This window comes from Colias philodice, chromosome 22 (assembly GCF_061535455.1).
Source record: "Colias philodice isolate Cphi_HAF_F1 chromosome 22, ilColPhil1 Martin Lab GWU primary, whole genome shotgun sequence".
NCBI lineage: Eukaryota > Metazoa > Arthropoda > Insecta > Lepidoptera > Pieridae > Colias > Colias philodice.
The window spans coordinates 4056967-4079997 of NC_143107.1; the positions used below are offsets into that span (position 1 = coordinate 4056967).

The 23031-nt window shown below is 32.1% G+C and overlaps 1 protein-coding gene across 1 annotated transcript in view; it reads right to left on the bottom strand.

Moving 5' to 3' along the window:
* The window catches only part of Apoltp (Apolipoprotein lipid transfer particle), a 56681-nt gene that overhangs the window by 13880 nt on the left and 19770 nt on the right, over nucleotides 1–23031 (bottom strand). Inside the window, exons 19-48 of the mRNA XM_089709263.1 lie at nucleotides 22735–22920; nucleotides 22327–22462; nucleotides 21844–22023; nucleotides 21193–21463; nucleotides 20500–20792; nucleotides 19751–19927; nucleotides 19020–19214; nucleotides 18281–18466; nucleotides 16860–17029; nucleotides 16227–16441; nucleotides 15420–15582; nucleotides 14787–15012; nucleotides 14199–14306; nucleotides 13972–14083; nucleotides 13334–13480; nucleotides 12864–12982; nucleotides 12174–12371; nucleotides 11392–11571; nucleotides 10327–10425; nucleotides 9845–9997; nucleotides 9151–9357; nucleotides 7950–8108; nucleotides 7512–7747; nucleotides 4942–5053; nucleotides 4430–4600; nucleotides 3623–3765; nucleotides 2855–2960; nucleotides 2178–2308; nucleotides 1638–1839; nucleotides 513–733 (exon numbers count right to left, since the gene is read on the bottom strand). Coding sequence (XP_089565389.1) covers nucleotides 513–733; nucleotides 1638–1839; nucleotides 2178–2308; nucleotides 2855–2960; nucleotides 3623–3765; nucleotides 4430–4600; nucleotides 4942–5053; nucleotides 7512–7747; nucleotides 7950–8108; nucleotides 9151–9357; nucleotides 9845–9997; nucleotides 10327–10425; nucleotides 11392–11571; nucleotides 12174–12371; nucleotides 12864–12982; nucleotides 13334–13480; nucleotides 13972–14083; nucleotides 14199–14306; nucleotides 14787–15012; nucleotides 15420–15582; nucleotides 16227–16441; nucleotides 16860–17029; nucleotides 18281–18466; nucleotides 19020–19214; nucleotides 19751–19927; nucleotides 20500–20792; nucleotides 21193–21463; nucleotides 21844–22023; nucleotides 22327–22462; nucleotides 22735–22920 — 5202 coding nt within the window. The remainder of the gene's footprint in view (nucleotides 1–512; nucleotides 734–1637; nucleotides 1840–2177; nucleotides 2309–2854; nucleotides 2961–3622; nucleotides 3766–4429; nucleotides 4601–4941; nucleotides 5054–7511; nucleotides 7748–7949; nucleotides 8109–9150; nucleotides 9358–9844; nucleotides 9998–10326; nucleotides 10426–11391; nucleotides 11572–12173; nucleotides 12372–12863; nucleotides 12983–13333; nucleotides 13481–13971; nucleotides 14084–14198; nucleotides 14307–14786; nucleotides 15013–15419; nucleotides 15583–16226; nucleotides 16442–16859; nucleotides 17030–18280; nucleotides 18467–19019; nucleotides 19215–19750; nucleotides 19928–20499; nucleotides 20793–21192; nucleotides 21464–21843; nucleotides 22024–22326; nucleotides 22463–22734; nucleotides 22921–23031) is intronic.

The window sequence follows — 23031 nt, forward strand, 5'->3', positions numbered from 1 at the left end:
TACAGAAAAAGTGCTCAACGCCGCTATAGAAGTTTTCACTTCAAAAAGAAATCATATAAAAGAGAGAAGTGAGAAAAAGAAAACTTAGTGGCCAAGTTATTTTGTGATATTATGATAAGACTTAGAAAAATGATGTAATAAACGGTCTTGTGTAATTTTTATTACAGGCAATTTTAGAGAAGTAGTTCTTGTAAATTTTCTTGCGATATAGGTTACTGCATTATTGAAGACAAAAATTTATAGGTATTTTTATCAGTTACTTACATATCTATAATAATAACTTACTTTCAGAATAAGAAGCGGTATTAATTTTCTGAGAATATAAGAATATAACTCATAGATAATCCAAACTTCATCCATAAGTATGCTACAGTTTAATAAATTTAATTAACGATTGTAAGTTACATACAATTATCATTTAAAATGTAATGTTAGAAAAAAGTAGACTCAATCAGACCAGTATAACAATATTAACCAAATTAAAAATTATAGAAAATAACACTTGTACTTACTTTATAACATGATAGCTATGCAGCATATCCTTTTGGTACGATCCCTTGACCGTCAAAGTGGGTTTATCTTCATATATAGGGGTATTTAACGAATAATCAATATATTTAGAGCCATTTATATCCCATTTGTAAGATACAATGTTGTCTACAACTTTGTATATGGAGTTTGCAGTCCAAATGAATGTAGCGTTCGCGTCGAAACTTTCTTCGAAATTTAGTACCTGTTAAATAGATGTTAAAGATAGACTAACGTTATGTATTATGTCCGAGAACATATAAATATGGATGTTAATCTTATATATAAAAATGAATCGCAAAATGCGTTGGTAAGCGCATAACTCGAGAACGGCTGAACCGATTTCGATAATTCTTTTTTTATTATATTCCTTGAAGTACGAGGATGGTTTTTATGTAGAGAATACGTAAATATGCACCACGGGCGAAGCCGGGGCGGACCGCTAGTAGGCAATAAAGAGATTTCACTTATCAATATTTTCGGTTATCGCTAAAGCTTTCTTTGCTAAACTAAAACTTTTATGTTTCTTTTTTATTTCAGAATAGTATATAGATTAGCCGTGTAACGAACACAAACATAAGATTTGAAATAGATAAAAATATTATTCTGTCTTTTACTATCAAAGATAGATGAAACTAAATTTAATTTGTTAATCGTATCACTTCATCCTGTACTCTTCTAACAGTTAAAGAACGAACTTCGAATTACTTTACATTTTCCTAAAAAAAGAGCGTATGTGCCGAGCACACGTGTCACAAGTGAAACTTCTTTGGCAAAATTCAAAGATACCCTATAATCGTTCGTTTACTCCATGATGTGACGGTATTGCCATGACTCGACCTTGAAATTTTGCACTCAACGCGCCTAAAGAAGTTTCACTTCAAAATATTATCTACACTAATATTATAAAGAGGAAAACTTTGTTTGTTTGCTTGTAATGAATAGGCTCATAAACTACTGGACCGATTTTAAAAATTCTTTCACCATTCGAAAGCTACAATATCCACGAGTAATATAGGCTATATATTATCACGCTAAGACCAACAGGAGCGGAGCCACGCGGGTGAAACCGCGCGGCACAGCTAGTTAGATATAAATAAATAAATTACCTTTCCTTGAACCCCAGCTTTGACTTTAGTAGCGTCAGTTGTATACAATGCGTCTAATTTCAATCCAGGATCATTTGGCTTCCCTGTATTACCTTCAATGTATAGCGTGTGTACATCTATATTCGGTTTTGGTAGAATAGCATTAACTATGAGCTTTATTCGTTTGTCCATCATCATACCGAATGATGCGTTTGCTCCTATCCTGAAAAAAAACGAAATAAAAGTTAAATTTTTAATGAAAAATGGGTGACTTTTAAAATTTTCGCATCTTGAATAGCGCAAACCATTCAAAGCATATAATAATGGGTCAAAATAATTAAAACTGATGGCCTATCAATAACTGAAATAATAGATAATTAAATAGCAATAGGTCAAATTAAACTGTAAAACATATTTGATGTTTAAATAAGGGTTAGAAATTAATTCTATCTTATTGCAAACTGTCATGTGTACAAAATATACTTAACATTTTAAATTAACGGTTATCAATGTATCGAACATGAGTATTCTGACATGTTTTATGTAGAAAAATAAACTTACTGCCAAACTTTATCAAGGTCCATACTAAAACCAGCATTGGTTAAAATTAGCCCTTCTTCAGTATTATTACCATAATATATGTCCAAATCGACACTCCTTTGTAGTTCTTTGACCAATTGGTGACCTACGGCCTTGAAGGAGAAATTAAAAAATTTATTAGAATAAAACATTATCCGAAATTAATTATGAATAAAGTTTTTTAACGATTAGTTTATTAAGGGCCGATTTTTCAATGCTTGGATAAAACTTATCCGTCGAATAAAGTATTACACCATAATAATAAAATGTCACGTAAACTGTCAAATACGGGCAATTAGAATACGTTTTTAAAATGGTAGTTTTATACATTATTCGTCGAATAAGTTTTATCCAAGCATTGAAAAATCGGCCCTTCAACTATAAAGAACAAAGTTATTTTGTGTTTGTATTGCTTGAACATTGGCAAAAATTACATTTTTTTTTCATGGAAGCACGTAAAAGTCTACGTAAAACAGTACATATTTTAATTCGGCCATAAGCTATCAGTAAATTGCAATTTAACTAGATTTGTTTTGCATTTAAGCAAATATCGTATTTGAAAAAATGCAATACAAAAATTCAAAGAGGTGGTAAATGGACATAATTTCTATACTTTTATACTTTTGAATTAAGTTGATTTTCTATAATATTACACATACCTTTATGTATAAGTCTTCAAGCATGAAACTCCATTTCAAGTCACCATCACCTTTCATATCCGGTAGTTCGTATTTTCCAAGTAAATAACCACTTTCTGGGCCGAAACTATTAACATAAATAGATAATTTATTAAATTATTTCCATGTATTTGCTTTAAATAATTTTAAATGGCAATATAACCCTATTTCAAATAATATAATATTATTACGTGATTATATTGCCACATACTTATTCTTAAAATCATCCATACTATTTTTTGGTCACGTATTTAAATTAAAGTTTTAATATTGGATAGAATATCACTATAAATGCAAAAGTCTATCGATCAAACATTGGTTATTTTCTTTCCAAAACCAAAAATTATAGTATAATTATCAATAAGGAATGAAAGTTTTAGCCGAGGGAAAAAGTAAGTATTATATTATTAGGTTTCCGCCCACGTTTAAAAGAAAATAGTTCCCGTTCCTGTGGGATTTCCGGGATAAAACCTATCCTATGTGTTAATCCAAGTTACCCTCTATATGTGTGCTAAATTTCATTGTAATCGGTTTAGTAGTGTTTGCGTGAAAGAGTAACAAACATCCATACATCCATACTTACAAACTTTCGCCTTTATAATAGTAGTAGGATTGGTTATTTTCTTTCCAAAAACAAAAATTATAGTATAGTTTTATCAATAAGGGATGAAAGTTTTAGCTGTGGGAAAAAGTAAGTATTATATAATTACTACTACTTACTACCAATATTACTACAATTATACTACTTACACAAAATCAGTATCCCCCTTAACAAACTTCAATCTCTCTAGCGGAGTGGCCGCTTGTACGCTCACAACATGTCGCAGTCCGGGATACGAATCCACGCGACTTTTGAAGTAAATCTCGCGACTTTTCACTTGAGGCATGTCCACCTAAAATAATAAAAAAAAAAACATTTTTTACTTTACATGGTACACTTTCATCACAAAAAAATATATTATTATAAGCAAAAAGGGTACATATTATGCTTAGTTGTGCTACGACTGGTTAGACAGCATGTTATATTATTTCGGATATTATTGCTAAATTGACGTCTCTCATATTTTAAAAGGAAAAATGGTTTATTGACACAAAATTGTAGCGACGTCAATTGTTTAAATCAGAAATTGTTTATTATGTTTAGAATTGTTGATCAGTAAAATCAAATCTTAAAATTACTTGTAATGGTCATAATTATTATAAATCTGTAATCGTAATTGAAAAAAGTTAAGCAAATGTGTACTTGTGTAGTACTAACAAAACGAAATATCATGTTATTCTATGTCGTCGTTACTAGGTTACGTTGTTGAATTTTGTTGAACTGTCAAATGTTGCCTATTAAAATGGCTCTATTATAGTAACAATATTTTTCCTGTAGTTTTACCCGCGATTAAGATAAGGAAAATACATTCTATGCACCCAGTGCAACAATATTAGATGATTTATTACCCTACCCTCACATATTATTAGGCTTTCTGCAATATCTTTACTATTCTGATATCACAACATAACATTTTCTTATATAATAATATTTTTTATCCCTGAAAAATATCTTACCTTAAAGTAAACATCAGTAAAATTGCTCTCAGTTTCAATTTTAGCGTGTACAGTAGATTGTATTGGTCCAACTATGTGTGCAGAGAAACTGTACAATGTAGCAGTAGTTTCGTATTTCATACGTATTGTAATAGGTTGTCCTTGGCCTTTTGGCACTAATGTTAGGGATATCTGAAAATATAATTATTGTTTAGAGAAAAAAAAGCACTATATACTATGAAAAGTATTATTTTTGGAAAAAAATTCAGCAAAATATCTATGTAATCTTTTACCGTTAAAATGTTTTAGAAGATTTGAATATTTGCGAAGTTTACGTGTAACTAAAGTCAAATTTGTGTTAGTTAGGTGACAGAAATAAAAATGAAGAAAAATTCAATAAAAAAATGGTGCAATTCTTCTTTTACTACATATTTATTTTATGGGACAGGCGTACAAATATTAATAATACAATTTTAAAAGGTTTAGTGAGTAGCAGAAAGTTTTACCCTAAAATAATGGTATAAATAACCTACCTCTAGCGGTTCTCTACTAAGTATTTTCCCAGTAATACCATATTCAGTTGTATCAGTCACAAATGACCCACGTATGTCATCACCGTCGAATTCACTTAGTATCTTCATTGCCCTTTAAAAAAAAACAAAATACACTATATATGCTACTATAAACTTATAGATTTCCACTAGGATAGGTGGATTTCTACTTTGACTTAAATTTTGGCTATTTTGGCTGTTAGACTGTTTACCATAGCAAAAAATCTATTACTACTTCTCGCATTGAGAGTAAAATTTCAAGGTCACGTCATGGAGTAAGGCGACGATTTAGGTAAATGTTGGTTTTTCCCAAATAAGTTTCACTTCTGACACGTGTGAGAGACAAAATACGCAACTCTGACAATAAAGTTAAAACGGTTTGGACAATTATTAATGGTGAATTGGGCAAAATCCGATCAAACGATAGTACCATAAAACTTGTCAATTCTGGTAGGGTCATTGACAAAAGTGCTGATGTTGCGCTTGCTTTTGAAGATTTCTTTAGTAGTGTCCCTGCTAGTTTAACTAAGAATTTAAATTCGTCTTCAGCGCTTGCAGAGTCTTTATTGAGGGATCACGTTGCTGAGTGTAACAAATTATTTGAATTGCGACACGTGACTGCTGATGAAATTGTTAAAACTTTTAAAACATTAAATTTAAAAAAAACATGTGATCTCTGGGGTATGTCTGTAAATTTAGTAAATAATATCATAGAAAACATTGCCAATCAACTAGCGTTTATATTTAATCAGTGTTGCGACTGTGGTATATTCCCTGATTTACTAAAGTTTAGCAAAGTTATTCCTTTATTTAAAAGTGGTGACCAAGAAGACAGTAATAACTATAGGCCAATTTCCATATTACCAACTTTGAGCAAAGTCTTCGAGAAACTAATTTTAAACCAATTAAATAGTCATTTTGCATCAAATGGTTTACTGCACGCCAAACAGTATGGTTTCACAAAGGGGCGCTCTACCACTGATGCCGGAGTAGCTCTCTTGTCACATATATACAAAGCATGGGAAAATTCAAAGAATGCTTTGGGGATATTCTGCGACCTTTCTAAGGCTTTCGACTGTGTAGAACATTCCACTCTATTACGGAAATTAAATTTTTATGGTATCAAAGGTTTAGCTCAGGATCTCATAGCTTCATATCTTCAGAACAGGGTACAAACCGTTGTCGTTAATGGAGAGAAATCTCGCGGTGCGCCGATTAACATAGGTGTTCCGCAGGGATCTATCTTAGGACCGTTTTTGTTCTTAGTGTATATTAATGACCTACCTTATTATTTGCAGGATATGTGTGAAATAGTACTGTTTGCAGATGACACCTCATTAATATTTAATGTGGATAGACATGACACAAATGTTGACGAAGTAAACTCTGCTCTTTTACGCATATCCAATTGGTTTAATGCTAATAATTTACTATTAAATACAAAAAAAGCAAATTGTGTAGAATTTATCCTCCCAAATGTAAAAAAGGTGAAAAGGAATATTATCTTAAACGGGGAGGTATTGTACCCTGTGGAATCGACTGTTTTTCTTGGTTTGACATTAGATGAGAAGCTTCAATGGGGGGCTCATGTTACCACCACCGCTGCTAAGCTCAGCTCAGCTGCATATGCAGTTAGAAGAATAAGGCGTCTCACCGATGAAGAAACGGCTAGATTGGTTTACTTTAGCTACTTTCATAGCATAATGTCCTATGGAATTCTGCTATGGGGAAGGGCTGCAGATATAGAAACTATATCTGCATATTACAGAAAAGAGCCATACGCTCTATATATAATTTGCGTGCTCGAGACTCACTAAGAGATCTCTTTAAGAATACTGGTATCCTTACTGTACCGTCGCAGTATATATTTAATAATATTTTATATGTACATAATAACGCTTACTTACACTCAAAAGTAGGAGATAGACATTGTTAAGACACAAGAAACAGAAATAAAATTGAAATGCCATTTTTCCGGCTAGCTAAAGTTAAAAATTCATTTATGGGCCAAGGTATACGCTTCTACAACAGAATTCCTCATAATATTAAAGAGTTTAGTAGTTCTAAATTTAAAACTTATATTAAAAATGTACTTGTCCAGAGAGCCTATTACAGTATTAAGGAATATATGGAAGATAAAAACCCATGGAGGGTTGTCGCGTAAAAACCACAGGACAGTTCTTTGGTATATTATGATAATATATTATGATATTACATATGTAATTTGTAAAATTATAAATCTGACATGATTAAAAAGAGCAACTATGGAGTTTCTTGCCGATTCTTCTCCGTAGATACTGCTTTCCGAATCGGTGGTAAATGTTAAAAATATGTAGATACTTAATGACGTTTCAAAAGTGCTTCTAGAAGAAGTCTAATTGAATAAATAAATGTTTGAGTTTGAGTTTGAGTTTGAGTTTGTGCTCCGCACACACACACTTTTTTATTTGACGTAACTTGACACATTAAACAATTATCGACTCGTATATTATTAATGCCCAAATATCTTCTCATTTTCATCTAAAAAGAAATGGCCTACAAATATCACTCACCTAAAACCTTTATGCGGGCTGCTAACCGCTATATTCAAGGACGTCGGCCATTGGTCAGCTTTCAACGAATAGATCTTTTCTTCACTATTGAGATCCACAGTAAGAGATCTCTGTTGATCTTCATCACTAAAGTAGAGAAGGATTTCTGCTGGTGATAGTATTGGGGCTAAAGCTCCGCGGGCTTTGAATCGGATGCTGCGGGATGGTGGGGGCCGCCATATTGCGTCTGCGAATATCTGCGGAATTTTTATATAAAAGTTAGTTATTTTGCATTACCTTACAGTCCATCCGAGTTTATACAAAATATATAGGTACATAATATTATATCAAATTTATGCAGTATGTTATGCAGAAATAATGATATGACCTCATCAATTTTTATAATTAAAGTTTTTAAATCTTAAACAAATGTGGCTGTTATAGAAATATTACACTTACATAGTTATTGTGTTCACCCTGCAGCACTTGAATACCACCTCCTAAAATGTTCTCAACGTCAGAGAAATCCTTTTTGAACTCCATCTTGATGAAATAGTCTTCCAAATATAACGATGTTAGGTTGAGGCTTCCAGATGTTTCTACGAACGGGTCGTCCAACTGTCAAAGATATTTAATTTTTATTTATTTTTATGAGATTTCTATGTGTGTTTATTATGCGAATGCGTATTATTACAATTGTGATTAATTCGGATGTAAGTGAATTTTGCTGAACTTTGGAATATGGACGTAATAAGACACACTCAATTCTAAGGAAATTTGCGAAAATGTGAGCGTAAAGTAATACGATTTATTTCTCGTTTAGAATTCTACGTAGGCTTATAAATTTCCTAGAAAATTTATAAATTTGCGATTCTTGTTATAACTTTATATTACGCCTACATTAAAGTTTTTTTGTGCATGTGTTTACAGCATAGAAATCTAAATAACAAGACACATAGAAGTGCTAAAATGTCATAATTCGTATGAAAACCGCTGTCGCCAAAATCAACACATTCAAACCGAAAGCTAAACAGTACACACAAGTAAACTATGCCTTTTATTGGACAGCTTGATTTTAGTGAAAACTAACTTATCTATTAAATTAAGCTTTTGAATATGTATCCTAACGCACGAATTTACGGTTTATTTTAGAATAACATCCCTAAGTATATGAGACTTTTTGCTCCAATACGAACAAACGTGATAATAAGAATGGTCGACTGTGTCATTCATTGTTATTTCGATTACTATGGTGACGCTCGTAATACTTGTAAATATTCTATAATTTTAAGGAAAAACGGCATTATTTCTAAAAAAAAATATTTTCCGATGAAATATTATTCCTTTATAAGTATAATTACAACTTGTGGAAGAATTTCCGCAATGGGAATTGCTGAAACACACCATGTATACACTCATACGTCTCCAGAGCAACTGAACAGTGACGAATGCACTGGTGTTGTGCAAATCACCTGAGTGGCGACAAGGTCACGCACGCTTACGACTTCTAGTGTCTTGTTATTTAGATTTCTATGGTTTACAGTGTCTAATTATGTGTGGTAATGTATATTGAATATAGGTGCGTGTGTTTATGTAAATGTTCGTGGTAGGTAAGTGTGTCAATATATTATGTGCTGTTTATGTGTATGTGTATGCATACCTCTAGTCTAGCATTCGCCTGCACAGTGAACGACGGCATGGCAATACCGGCGGACATTTTCCACAAATTGCCCTCCAGTCTAGCGGTAACACGAGCCTCTAGAGCTGGCAACACTGCCAACGGTGTTGCTATACCCACAGAAGATACATATGATTTGTATGCATCGTCTTCACCCGTTTCGTATTCGTAGAACATTTTGTATGATATCTGTGGAAGGGATGTATGGTTAGTGTTGCCATGGTAACCTATATGCGTTTACGAGATATGAACTACAGAATTACTTATGTATTTTGTATTTGCGATACACGATTCACACACGTCGTTTATATTGTGTGAAGTTCCGTGTCCCCTAGTGGGGTAAGGGGCAGATGCATTATGCATACATCTGTTTCACTGATTGATATTCTTTAGAGACAAGTAGGTGATCAGCCTTCTGTGTCCTACCAGACCGAGACATTCGTCGTCATTTATATAGTTATTGGTAAAAGTGGAAATATGTAAAACATTACAACTATGCATAATATTAATTAACAATGCACTATTTCTACTCAAAATCAGGTTTATAACAATTAAAAATCTATAAATTCTTTCAGGTAAACAGATTTCACACACCTTCTTTCCTCTACTATACCTCAATCAATCACTAAAAGCAGAAAAACATAATTAAATTAAAACAAAGCAAAATGAACCTTACATCATGCCAATAAGTTCCATTATACAATAACGCGACGCACGTCACATTGAATTTTTCACCAAAAACTATATCCAGAGTGTAGACCGACTTCAGTTGTGATACCATTTCGAAAGGTGTCACTAGATCCAATGTATTTCGCATTACTGTGTATTGCTGAAAATATTAAAAATAGGTAAAATACAAAAAAATCTATAAAGTAATAAGGTCATTTTAGTATTTAAGGGTATCAGAAATATATAACTTGAATTAATATAATTTGAAAACTTATAAACCAGAGAAATTGGTATGTCCGAATTATTTCCAGAATCATAATATGTATTACTTAAGTTTTATTAAAAGGTCAATTAACGAACATAGCATAACAGTCTTTTAATTTACCCAGTATACTTCCTGCATTTATGAAATTCTGACTAATTAATTCAAAATAACTCACTATAAGTTTTAACTAAAATCATATTTAATACAGATAATAAAATACATACCTCCATTATAAAAACGTCCTTCAATACAATAGGTTTCTTATCCGGTAGGTGTAGAGTCGCATTTGCTTCTATTATATCTTCTTCGTCGGGACCAACATACTGCAAGTAGGGCAGTAGTATGTAGTAATCTTAATCTTATCTTATATATAAAAATGAATCGCAAAATGTGTTGGTAAGCGCATAACTCGAGAACGGCTGAACCGATTTCGATAATTCTTCTTTTATTATATTCCTTGGAGTAAGAGGATGGTTTTTATGTAGAGAAAACGTAAATATGTACCACGGGCGAAGCCGGGGCGGACCGCTAGTACTATTATAAAGGCGAAAGTTTGTAAGTATGGATGTATGGATGTTTGTTACTCTTTCACGTAAAAACTACTGAACCGATTACAATGAAATTTAACACACATAATATAGAGGGTAACTTGGATTAACACATAGGATAGGTTTTATCCCGGAAATCCCACGGGAACGGGAACTATGCGGGTTTTCCTTTGAAAACGCGGGCGAAGCCGCGGGCGGAAATGTAGTAATAAAATAAATTGTTATTTTAGTATACTTTTATGTTTATATGAGTAGATAACACTATACTTTTATAACAATTTATAAAATGGGGGTCTGGGAATTACAAAAATGAGAGCGGTAGGACGGTCCAAATTCAATTTAAATAACATAATTTATGATACGATAGAAAAATTGTTGCAGATCTCATTAGGCCCATTTTATCAGTGAATTCTTTTTTTAACATATTATAAATTATCATGCAATTCCATATCTAATATATTCTAATATATAAGTATTATAAAGGCGAAAGTTTGTAAGGATGTATGGATGTTTGTTACTCTTTCACGTAAAAACTACTGAACCGATTACAATGAAATTTAGCACACATATAGAGGGTAACTTGGATTAACACATAGGATAGTTTTTATCCCGGAAATCTCACGGGAACGGGAACTATGCGGGTTTTCCTTTGCAAACGCGGGAGAAGCCGCGGGCGGAAATCTAGTTGAAACATAAAGATATAGTCACCCAGTACTAACACTATTTTTCTTACAAACCTACCTTCATAAGATGCGCATGGAACTTAATAGTGGGATAGTATAACGTATCCAAAGTGACAGAGGCTTCAGTATCGAAATTTTCCACGAACATATCCGGGTCGTGCGGCTTGTTTTGCATTATGTCTCTAATCACTTCGACTAAACCTTTACCATTGTCGATTAGGAGGATGGCAATACCGAACTGAAATAAATTTAAGGTTAATAAGCATATTTTACTTGTTTTGCTGTATTTATCTGACACGAAAAATAAAGTATAAAATATGAACTTGTATTACTACCTAACATTAGGTAAATATATAAGTATCCAACTTTATGAAACAGGCTGAACACTTTTAGTATTTTATGAGACAGAAAATATCACGAAAGCATTACTATTCTTGTATAAAATAACAAATCTAAAAAGAGCCTAGTTGAATAAATATACGGTTTATCTTCAAATAAAAAAGTTATAAGGACAAATTAAACATAAAAGTCGAAAAATATTTATAGAATGTACATTTTTAAATCCGTTGTTTGATCAGTAACTAACATTATAATCATAATATGAAAAAAAAAGACGGGTTTCACTCCGGGAGTGCCGGCAGAAGTGAAAACTTGATTATTAACGTTCAGCATGTTTGATATTTTGGAATGGTATCCGTCTTACGCATGGAATATAAGGGCTAAAAAAAAAATCCGTCTTACGCTTTTTCGATCAGGCCACGTGTCCTGACGCGAGTTTAAGATTTTATACCCAACGCCGCTAAAGAAGGTTTCACTTCAAAAATATATTTATCAGCTTACCTTATGTTTTGACAGTTGCACAGATAGCTCCGTATCCAGCCCATTTCTGTACACATTTTTGAGAACCAAGCCATTTTCTTCGAATCCATCTAACGGTGTGTATAATTTGTATACATATACGAAATCTATGAGGGAATGCCATTGCCAAATGCCAGTGAAACCGAAGTCCATTTTGTCCCAACCCACTCTGAAGTCCACCTTTAAAATTTAATAATAAGTTTAATTTAACGAATAATAAGTCCCATTTAGAAAAAAAAGAAACAGATGAAGTTAATATATGCGCGTTAATAATATGCTTTAATATTTCTAGAAGTTTTTAAGTTATTTATCGAAATACAATATGGGTGTACATACAAACACTTTTATCCAAGTAATGTTTTGTCTCTTTCACTCTGATACTATTAAACATATGAGAGAAAGAAACAGAAACGATTAAATATCTATACTTATAATATTACAAAGCTGAAGAGTTTGTTCGTTTGAACGCGCTAATCTCGGTAACTACTTGTCCGATTTGAAAAATTCTTTCGGTGTTAGATAGCCAATGTATCGAGGAAGGCTATATTATCTCATCACGCTAAGACCAACAGGAGTGGAGCAATGCGGGTGCAACCGCGGGGAACAGCTAGTTTATTATACTACAGGTATCATTCAATATTACAATTAAATAAAGATATAAGGTCTAGTTACCTCTTCTGTAGCCCTTTTAGCAGTGATAAGAGCTCTGTTCAAGTACTGTATAGGTAATGCAACGTGACCTAAGATGTTGAAGTCTTGAAGGGATGCTAGTTGTAGTAAAACTTCGATACCTGAAAAATCAAATATAATTTTTATTCTCTAATATAAAACACTACTTAAATGTACTTTTTACAAACAACGTTGCCAAAATTATTGCAGAAATAATAATTATGGATGGGTGGATTTATTTCGGGATTTTTTTTAGTATTTTTACCCTTTTGGGCGTGTTAAAAATTGGTTTATGACTCTAATGAAAGAGTTATTGACAGTATATAAAAGCTTAAACATTTTTTTATTATTTAATGTGTTATTTAAAGAAAATAACGCAAGATAAACTGTACAAGAAAGTGAAAATCTACTTAAAAATAAATTAAAATCAAGCTAAAACATTTATTATAATTTAATTAATATTTTACACTTGCCTGTAGTAGAATTAGTAGTAACAACCATGGCTACTAAGTGCCTATCGGCCTCTATGAAACCGAACCTTGCGGTTGTATGCGCAAATTGAGGTATCGGACTTGTAATATTTACAACTAGCATACAGTTTGTTATTCTACGCATGTGACCTGGAATAAAGATTTTTTTTAAATATTGTGAATTTAAATTTGAGTAAAAGCAACGGATAATAAGATTTTTTGCTCTGAATCTATACTAATATTATAAAGCTGAAGAGTTTGTTTGTTTGAACGCGCTAATCTCAACTCCTGGTCTGATTTGAAAAATTATTTCGGTATTAGATAGCCTATTTATCGAGGAAGGCTATATATATCATTACGCTAAGACCAACAGGAGCGGAGCCATGCAGGTGAAACCAGGAAGCGCAGCTAGTTAAAAATATAAATGAAAAAATCATTTTGGTAGGTCAGTTTCTACATCGGTTACATTTTTTTTCCAAAAAACATGGCAAAGATAGATTCTATATTTCTTTAGAATAAAAAAAGAACAAAAACTTTAATACTAAAACTACCTTCAATTATTATGAAAAAAGAAACATTGCTATTTATAGCTAAACATCTTTGCTATTGAGAAATATAACTCATACAATATACATACTTACCATTTACAATTATATTGACGACTTTGCCTTCCAAATCCAATAGAGTTATTCCTTTAATATCCCTCTTATGACCTAGGATAAATTCTGTGTTCAAATGTCCTTTTTTATAACCCTAAAACAAAAAAAGATTCATTCAATTACATATTTTGATTCAAACCAAACTCCTTTTCTTATACAAATATTTTGTATATAAATTTAATATTGATATATAAATTATAGGTACTTACTTTGAAAGGAGTTATAATAGTGACTTTTCCTGTTACATTATTTATAGCCGTTTGTCCTTTGGCAATAGCCCACGACGAATTTATCATCAACATACCATCTTCGTTATACTGAAACATTTTAGAACAATTATTTATATTATTAATAATATAAAGAACAGGATTTTCCTATCTATTTTATCTGGTAGAATTTTAATACGTTATTATTCTTAGAATATTTTAATTGAACTACTGAACTTTACATATCATTTTATTTATCTTTACCTGTATCTGTTTACTTTTTTCCTTTACTGGTTCTTATTAGTTTGAATTCATAACATATGTCAGATTCTGATATAAGACAAAAATTTTACTAGTAAATATAAAAAAATTGAAAAATTAAAGTCTCGCGTGGCAGGTAAACGATAGTAGATTGGCTATCGTTTATGAACAAAGATTAAAGAAAAATTTGTTACATATGCTTTTGACTGGGAAGTCGAGAGTTCTGAAATAATAAACTCCAAAAACTACGGTCGAATTGAAAATCTCCTGCTATTTTTGAAGTCGGTTGAAAAGATAACTTATTCCTAGTGAAAATTAAATGAAAAATACCTGAAAACTCAACAACGTGTCCGCACTTTTCTTCCACACAACCGTATGTTTAGCTATCGCGGCCGCTTTAGGTAGGGATGGTATAGTCGAATTTACTAGTGCATTGATTTCTCCATAGAACTTAGTGCTTGTGAATAGATAGTCTGCGAGTAAACTGAATGCTAGATAGTCTTCTTGCCAATTCATACTACCGTTGATTGCCTGTAAATTGTCTTGGTAGCGCCACCTGGTGTTAAAATACATAAAATATAATAGAAAATTATAAGTAGGCCAAGAATACATAAAATGTAATAGATCATTTTTAGAAAATAGGAAATCTTTTCATTATAAGAAAACTGAAATATACTGGTAGTGCCCAGGTGGTTAACGCTCAAGGATACATAACAAGGAAATTAGGTAGGTATAAGAAATAGGACAGATATTTAACGATAAAATAATAATCTCTAATGTAATTTACTACTTGCAGTAGAATGTTTTCTGTTGTATGGCAAAATCACATTGCCTTGAGTTTTGTACAGAACAAAATGATGAAGGATAAAATTTAGAATACTATATTCGTAAAATGTTGATATACTTGTTGTTATTTACAAAGATAAATGTAACAATAGACTAAATAAGAAAAAAAATACATACATAACATTAAAGCTAGTATCCTTCCATCCCGGGAAAGGTGTATGTAAGCTGGATAATAACGCATATACAGTATGTTCATGTGCTTCTGAATATGCTTTAACTCGCCACACTATGGAGGTGGGACTAGCCCAACCCGCCCGTACAAGCCACTCGCAATACCAATCTATATAATATGTAATTTTATTATTTTAGGATATAAAAGGCAATTATATATGGTTAAATAAAAGAGAGAATAACAAAAAAGAGCTAGAATTCAATTGCAGCGGACATTTGTTATCACAATCCATACTAATATTATAAATACGAAAGTGACAGACAGAGTGTCTGTCTGTCTGTTACTCAATCACGCCTAAACTACTGAACCAATTTGCATGAAATTTGGTATGGAGATATTTTGATACCCGAGAAAGGACATAGGCTACCTTTTATTGCGAAATATGTACCACGGGCGAAGCCGGGGCGGACCTCTAGTACTATATAAAAGAAAGGTCGACGCAGTGCAGTATGCAAAAAAATGGCAAAGCAATCTACGTCTCAATATTGGTTTTACTTTAAAAATTCAGTTACTTAACTATCATAGGATAACATTGAATGTTAGAGAAGTTAGTTCAGTAGTTCAAAATATGGTTAACATTTTAAAACAGAACCATTGATTTTAATACAGTATATAAAATTAAAGAGAATAAAAAAATAGAATTATTACTCATAATATAACATTATAAACTAACTTTTAAGCAATTAAGTCTGCATTCATTAAATTCAATTTATCACGAACTATTTAAAAACAAAAAAAAAATTCCTACATACCTCTCAACAAAAACTCAAACTCTCCATTAACAACCTGTCCCGGGTAATGTAACGTCGCATGACCGGCATGATGCCATTTGCCCCTATGGTCCAGTTTAGCGTCAATGCTTATCTTCTGTGAGGGATCTCGGTTCGCATCCCAGTTGAAAGTTGCGCTTAAACGTTTTTCTGTAGGTGTCGATATGCGGAGGTAGGATATGTGTAAGTCGCGTAATCTGGGAAGAGATAGAAAGAGTTGAAAAAACTCTTCTTATGATCAGGTCTTGTAAAATGTATGTACTATTGCATGGCAAAACTCGTTTCTATGATACGCTTTCCAGTTATGTAATGTATGGATTTAACAGTATTTTCTACTTTTAACAGAAGCGAACACTTTTTTGTCTATGTGTTTGCTGTAATCATATAATTTTTTGTATAAACTATTACGATGAATTGAATGCAGTTTCATATGAGTCATTGGCATATAAGTTGAGATTTTTCGCTTTCTTGGCATAATACAATAACACATCATGTTGTCTGTATACTATTTCTACCTATATATATTTCTATTTGCAAACGCAATATTCATAATTCGTCTATCGTTATCATCTTAAATGTTTATAATTTAATTATAGAGTAATTTTCAATACTTACTGATCAAAATGAACGTCCATATTAACATCAGTATTATTATTCAAATCAGCATTTAGATTGATACTGTATACCTTCCCACTGATATCTACTTCACCATATGTGGTGAAATTTTGCTCAGACAGTAGGAGGTAACGTATTAACGTTTTATAGGTGTCAGCGTTGTATTCACCCTGGAAAAAGATAATTTGATAAAATCTATAAGGGGCCGTTCAAGTATTACGTAAGCACCAAGGGGGGGTGGGGGGGTCTCTGTTTTTCTTATTTTGGATGACATGGGGGGTGGGGGGGTCTAGATGATGATTACGTCATCGTTAGTTATTTAAGTTTTTTTCGGGGATTCCCGCAAATAATACATATGCGTAGGCACTCGCTTTGAGAACTGATTAGGGGAATTACCGCGCATTAGGGAAATTACCGTGCGCTATTCACTTGTCTAATAATTCACTCTCGTGCCGGCCGCGGGCCGGCTGAAAGTGCGCATCTATCAGTATTGTTTTGTTTGGATTCTAAACGTATTGTAAGCATTGAAAGTTATCATTTGCGTTTATGTTGATGCAATTAGCCAAAGTGTAACGTTTTAATTATTTAAATTTAAGTATCTTATTAGAATGTCATATCATAATCATATAGACAAATCCAAGTTATACCAAAAACTGTTCCGAAAATATTGTTTATGTTAGTTATGTTCTTTATTTCTGATTATATTTTTTTGTCATTTACTCTATGTGTATCAGTTAAACCTAATATTTTCATGAATTTTCCTATTTTAAAAATAAAAATATAAAAAAAACATTTATTACTAAAAATGTTTACGTAAGCATAGGGGGAGGGGGTAAGTGCTTTGCTTACTTTTGATGACAAGGGGGGCGGGAGGGTAAAAAATGGTAAGAAATCTGCTCACGTAATACTTGAACGGCCCCTAAACAGATTTTGGGGATCTTTTATATTGGTTAAAAATCGATTCATAAAATTAAGAAATGCAAATAGTTGAAGTGAATTGAATAATATAAAATGAAATAATCAGTAATTTTGATGTGTATATTCTATATGTAATAATAAATGGCATACAAATAATGATATGAACTGAACGATAATTTTAATTTGGATGCAGAGCGATGTTACTATAATAAATAAATGAATCATAGTCTTGAAAATGTAGAATTTTGTATTTTAATATAGGCCAAATAATTCTCAAAATGGAAATACAACCGAGATTCATTTTCAACGAAGGGTCGCTCAATGGTACAGATAGTTCATTTTTGTGCCAAACATTATTTTTGAAACCTGACTACTAACTTTAGTAGAGTACTAATGTCAATCAACTAAAATTAAACCTTATTTTCAGGTACATAAGGTCGACTTTTGTCAATCACAAAAAGAAGTCTCATTTACACTCATATTAGAGGTATTGGTTTAATTACCTCAGCTATGAATGTGATCTGTCGATTGTCCTGTGTGAATCTCGCATCCACAGCAATATCCTTGAAATGGCTGCTATTTATTAGCACTTTTAGTCGATGTGAAGCCATATTTGTCTTGGATTGATCTTGATACACGGCATCTACGTTGAAATCTACACCAGTGAACCAAACGCCATTTGCGTTTACCTAGCGGAAAAGGTGGAATTACTCCTTATAAATTATAGAAGGACTCTATTGTTAAGAAAATAAGGTTGATATTTGAAAAACATATACATTAAAATCGAGTGCCTTTTCAGTGTAGGTACACATAATAATTAATACTGTCTTTAAATTCTGCAAAAGTAAAATAATTATTACACTATCAGGGATTAATATCAAAATTCCAACAAAACATAATAATCCTAAGTACCGTAAATCCTGCATACAATTTTATAGTTTACAGAAAGCACTACAGTTACTAAATCCTACTTCCTACTAATATTATAAATGCAAAAGTTTGTGAGGATAGATGGATGTTTGTTAAGTCTCTTTCACGCAAATACTACTGAACCGATTACAATGAAATTTGGTATGTAGGTAGCTGAAGAACCAGAATAAGACATAGGCTACTTTTTATCCCGGAAATCCAACGGGAGCGGGAACTATGCGGGTTTTTCTTTGAAAACGCGGGCTTAACCTAACCTATCCAACTACTATATCTTTTCCTATTTTTTTTTGGGAAATAAGTCCCTAATCTTACCTGAAACTCGTTGGGTCGTTTCTCAAACAACTTTCCCTTCAACATGCAAGGGTGTAATGTCGGTAAAGTGACATTTAATTCTGCATCAGCATATAATTGTGTTCCCGGCGGAGTGAATAGAAAACCTGATATAAGTATATCTCGGGATTTCGGATTCACGTTTAGTAAGGCTAGCGCTGAGTATTTTGGTCCTATCTGGAGAGAAAAATATGTTATAAATAAATATCATAATATATAAAATAAATAAATATACAAGCTGTGTAGATTTTTGGTCATAATAATAATGCTTGAGATATGCATTTGCAATAGGGAAATTTTGTATTTAAAATGCTAAACTTCTAAAATATATAAAGAGATATAAGTTAATTGCAGAATTTTCTGGTCAAAATAATAATATAGATTATTAATAAACATATTTTGAAATATTGGTTTAGAGTATTTAGTTCCTATCTGAAGTAAGATACTTAAAATAAATAAATATTTTAGATACATAATTATAGTGGTGTATGAATATAAATATTCTCGTATAAATCGATGGTTTTATTTCCAGTTATGTTTATCTGGCCTCATTCTTTCCTATATAAAATAAGTAGTACTTTTTTATCTGTAATCTTACTTTTTTATGCTTTGATATGACCAGTGATCTTAATAAATAATGAAGTAGAATGATCTTCATTATGGACATTCAGAAGTATGAAAGATTCTAGTGAAAATAATAGTTTTATAGGTACCTGTTCAAACTGGAATTTCAATATAATCGGTCTAGCCCTATATAAATTAACTTCAGTGTTCAATTTAACACCGTTCAATTTATCAATGCGTCTAAAAAGAAACGTGAATGAGGGATCAAGTTTCAAATCCTTTGAAGAGCTCAAGTTAAAACCGATGTCTATGTGGTTTTGAGTTTTCTGAAAAAGAAAAAAAGTTCATAAATAGTGTTGATATTGCATTATTGTTAAGGAAAAATATTTTTAAATGAACTTAATTAATGATATCACCGAATATGTACATGTAGAATAGGTTAAACACTGTTATTACTCATTAGGTTAAGTACTTTCGATGTCAGTTTAAAGATTTTTGATATCTGTAATACTTAGTTACGGAATAATCGCCTGTGCACACTTAACGATTACACCCTGTATATTTCTGAGGAAGTTGAAGGAAGTAACATTAATGTTTCATTGGTTTAAATTTTATTATACATATTTGGAATGTATTTATACTTCACTTAATTTTACCTATACGACTTACATCACTAATAAGTAGCACTTTTCAAAATATAGTACAAAGCTTTAACAAGGACAAACTCAAACAACAAAGCCTTATTCTTAAGAAAATTATACCTGTACCTAATCTTATATGGATATACTCACTCGAAATAAACGAATTTGATACTTTTTATCCCTAAACACAAGCAAAATACAAATAGAACGGAAAGAACAAATGACCCCCCCACCAGTATATCAATAACTACACTTACCACATTCCTCAAAACCGCATAGAAGTTATAAGACGGATACGCCGTGAAATCCATAGCCAATTCTCCATACAAATCGTGTCTATAGTTTAACGATCTCTCACTATAGACTCCTTCCATTTTTATAGTCTGTTTTGGGTTTTTATAGAACTGATAGTCGAGTTGCAATTTTGTGCCGTGTGTAGGACCATTTATGGTATAATATCCAACTAGACGGCTTGCTAGTTGTTTCGTTTGGAAATCGGCGGTTACGTCCCATTGAGTGACGCCGCCTTTTGATTTTACTTTTAGAGTACCTAAGTGGGAAAAACATAAATGATATAAATATTTCGATAACTATAAAATTTAATAAGTACATATTTCGATTGATCAACTCAAACTGCTCATTGTTAAAAAAATCCAGATAGTATTTTCTGTTATTATAAAATCGATCACGAGGCCATTGTCACGGTAGGACAAAAGACGCAGGTTCGATTCCCACCACGTGATCAAATTTTTCCAAATTCTAAAAGAGACACTAAATTATACAGTCAGTTATGTTTTAACCTATAAAGAAATGACTGTAATCCGATTTTAATTATACGCACTTCAATTTATAACGCACCTCTTAATCTGAACCAGCCATTCACCCTGGCTCAGATCAGACACAAACTTAAAAAAAAAAAACAATATTCATTCGATATTCAAAAATCTCACCCGACAATTCAGCAATCCGTTGATCATTGACCACCCAATACGCATGCGGTATCCACACATAGCCATATTTAATATCATGTCGCTTTATTGACATCACAGTATCAAATTGTTTCCGTCCATCTACATCAAGACTTGCTTCTACTGATTTATCGTAAGGCTGGTTTCTGTATAGAGCTTTAGCTTTTATAGTACTTTCGGAAGATTGGAAAGTTAGTGCAGCAGTGCTTGATGTGTTTGATATGCTTAGGATCGCGTTAAACATACGTTTTTCCTGGAACATTTGTAAATCATTGATGAAAAATTATTTATTGTACACTATAAACGGTATTATAACGTTACAAGAGCAACATTATAATAACGCGTACAGCGGGCGGTCTTATAAACTATAGAGATATATCTGCCAGACAAGCCAGGTTCTTAATTTTTCCCTTTCTATCTAGAGATGATCAGTTGGTAAATACTAAAAAGCAAATTTATCCTCCTAAGTTATGCGGCTACAATAAAGTACAAATCATAGAGTAAATCCAAGTTATGATAAGTAGCCCGACTACTGCTCTATGAAAAAAAAAATCTACCTTTAAGAATGTCATCTGACTAAAGAAAAAACGACAATTTATTTAAATTAACAGCTATTCATGAATACTTCCTTACCTTACTATTAGGCGTATCGTATGAGAATCCTAATACATTAGTTGTTTCATTTCTATCCCATTTATATTGTAGTGCATATGTTTTAGCTGAAGGATCGGCTTTTTCCAAAGAAACTATATATTTCGCTGGTCCACTCATTATGAAGTATGGTGCGTCACGCAGATTCGTCATGTTCGGGAACTAAAAGGAAAGAGAATTAATTTACTTGATTAGGAAGTAGAGATAATTTGATGTTTTTAGTGATTATTATGGCCTTTCGTATATTACGAACTTGACAAGTTTGGAAAGACAAGTAACTTTGCACGGTTCATAAATCGGTATGTTTCTCCAGCGCTAATACATATAATTTTCGAAAAAACTATTACAAAAAAAGAAAAAAATCAACCATATATAATTTCAATTACAATATTTAACAACAGTAAACTTATCTAAATCAACCATTTACTGACAATCAATGTTACTGTTATAGAAATAGAATATTACCTGATATGCAGCGCACACTTTAATACCAATAGCTTTATCAAAAGTGGACCAACTGCAAGTATTCTGTTCTATTCTATTCTTATTTAACCCTTGTTGAGGTAATTCTTCATCTCCATGCAAAACAAGAAGCTCAGATCTAGAAATAAAACATGAAATGTATGGGAGTTCCACAGGGACGTGTTTTGGGTACACTATTATTTCAAATCTATGATAATGAAAAGATAACTAATTATAGTAGATTTATCATTAGTTCGTTATTCTATAAAATATCGGAGTTTACAGTTACAATAAAGAATACAGTTCTGTTAATAGAGAGAGAAGACGAAGAATATATTATAAAAAAAATCTTCTACAATAATATCAATACAGTTTTTTTTAAAGTGACATAAAAAATGCCAAAATACTTACTTAGCAGCAAATATCTCCTGTTTATCCCTCGGCAGTGACAGATCAAGTCTCAACAAACCAACGCCTCTTACAGATAATTTAACTTCAACTGCCGTAGCCGTATACAATCGGGACGATAAGCGAATACCACTTGATGCTAAAGAACCGGCTGCTACACTCATTGTAGCTGCTATGTTTACTGCTACACTGTAAGGTATAGAGAATACTAATATAAATAAACAAAATGTTAATTGTAGGCTACATTATAACTCGGGGAAAAATATAGTCGTGTACAGTCGAGATGATAAACATATATAG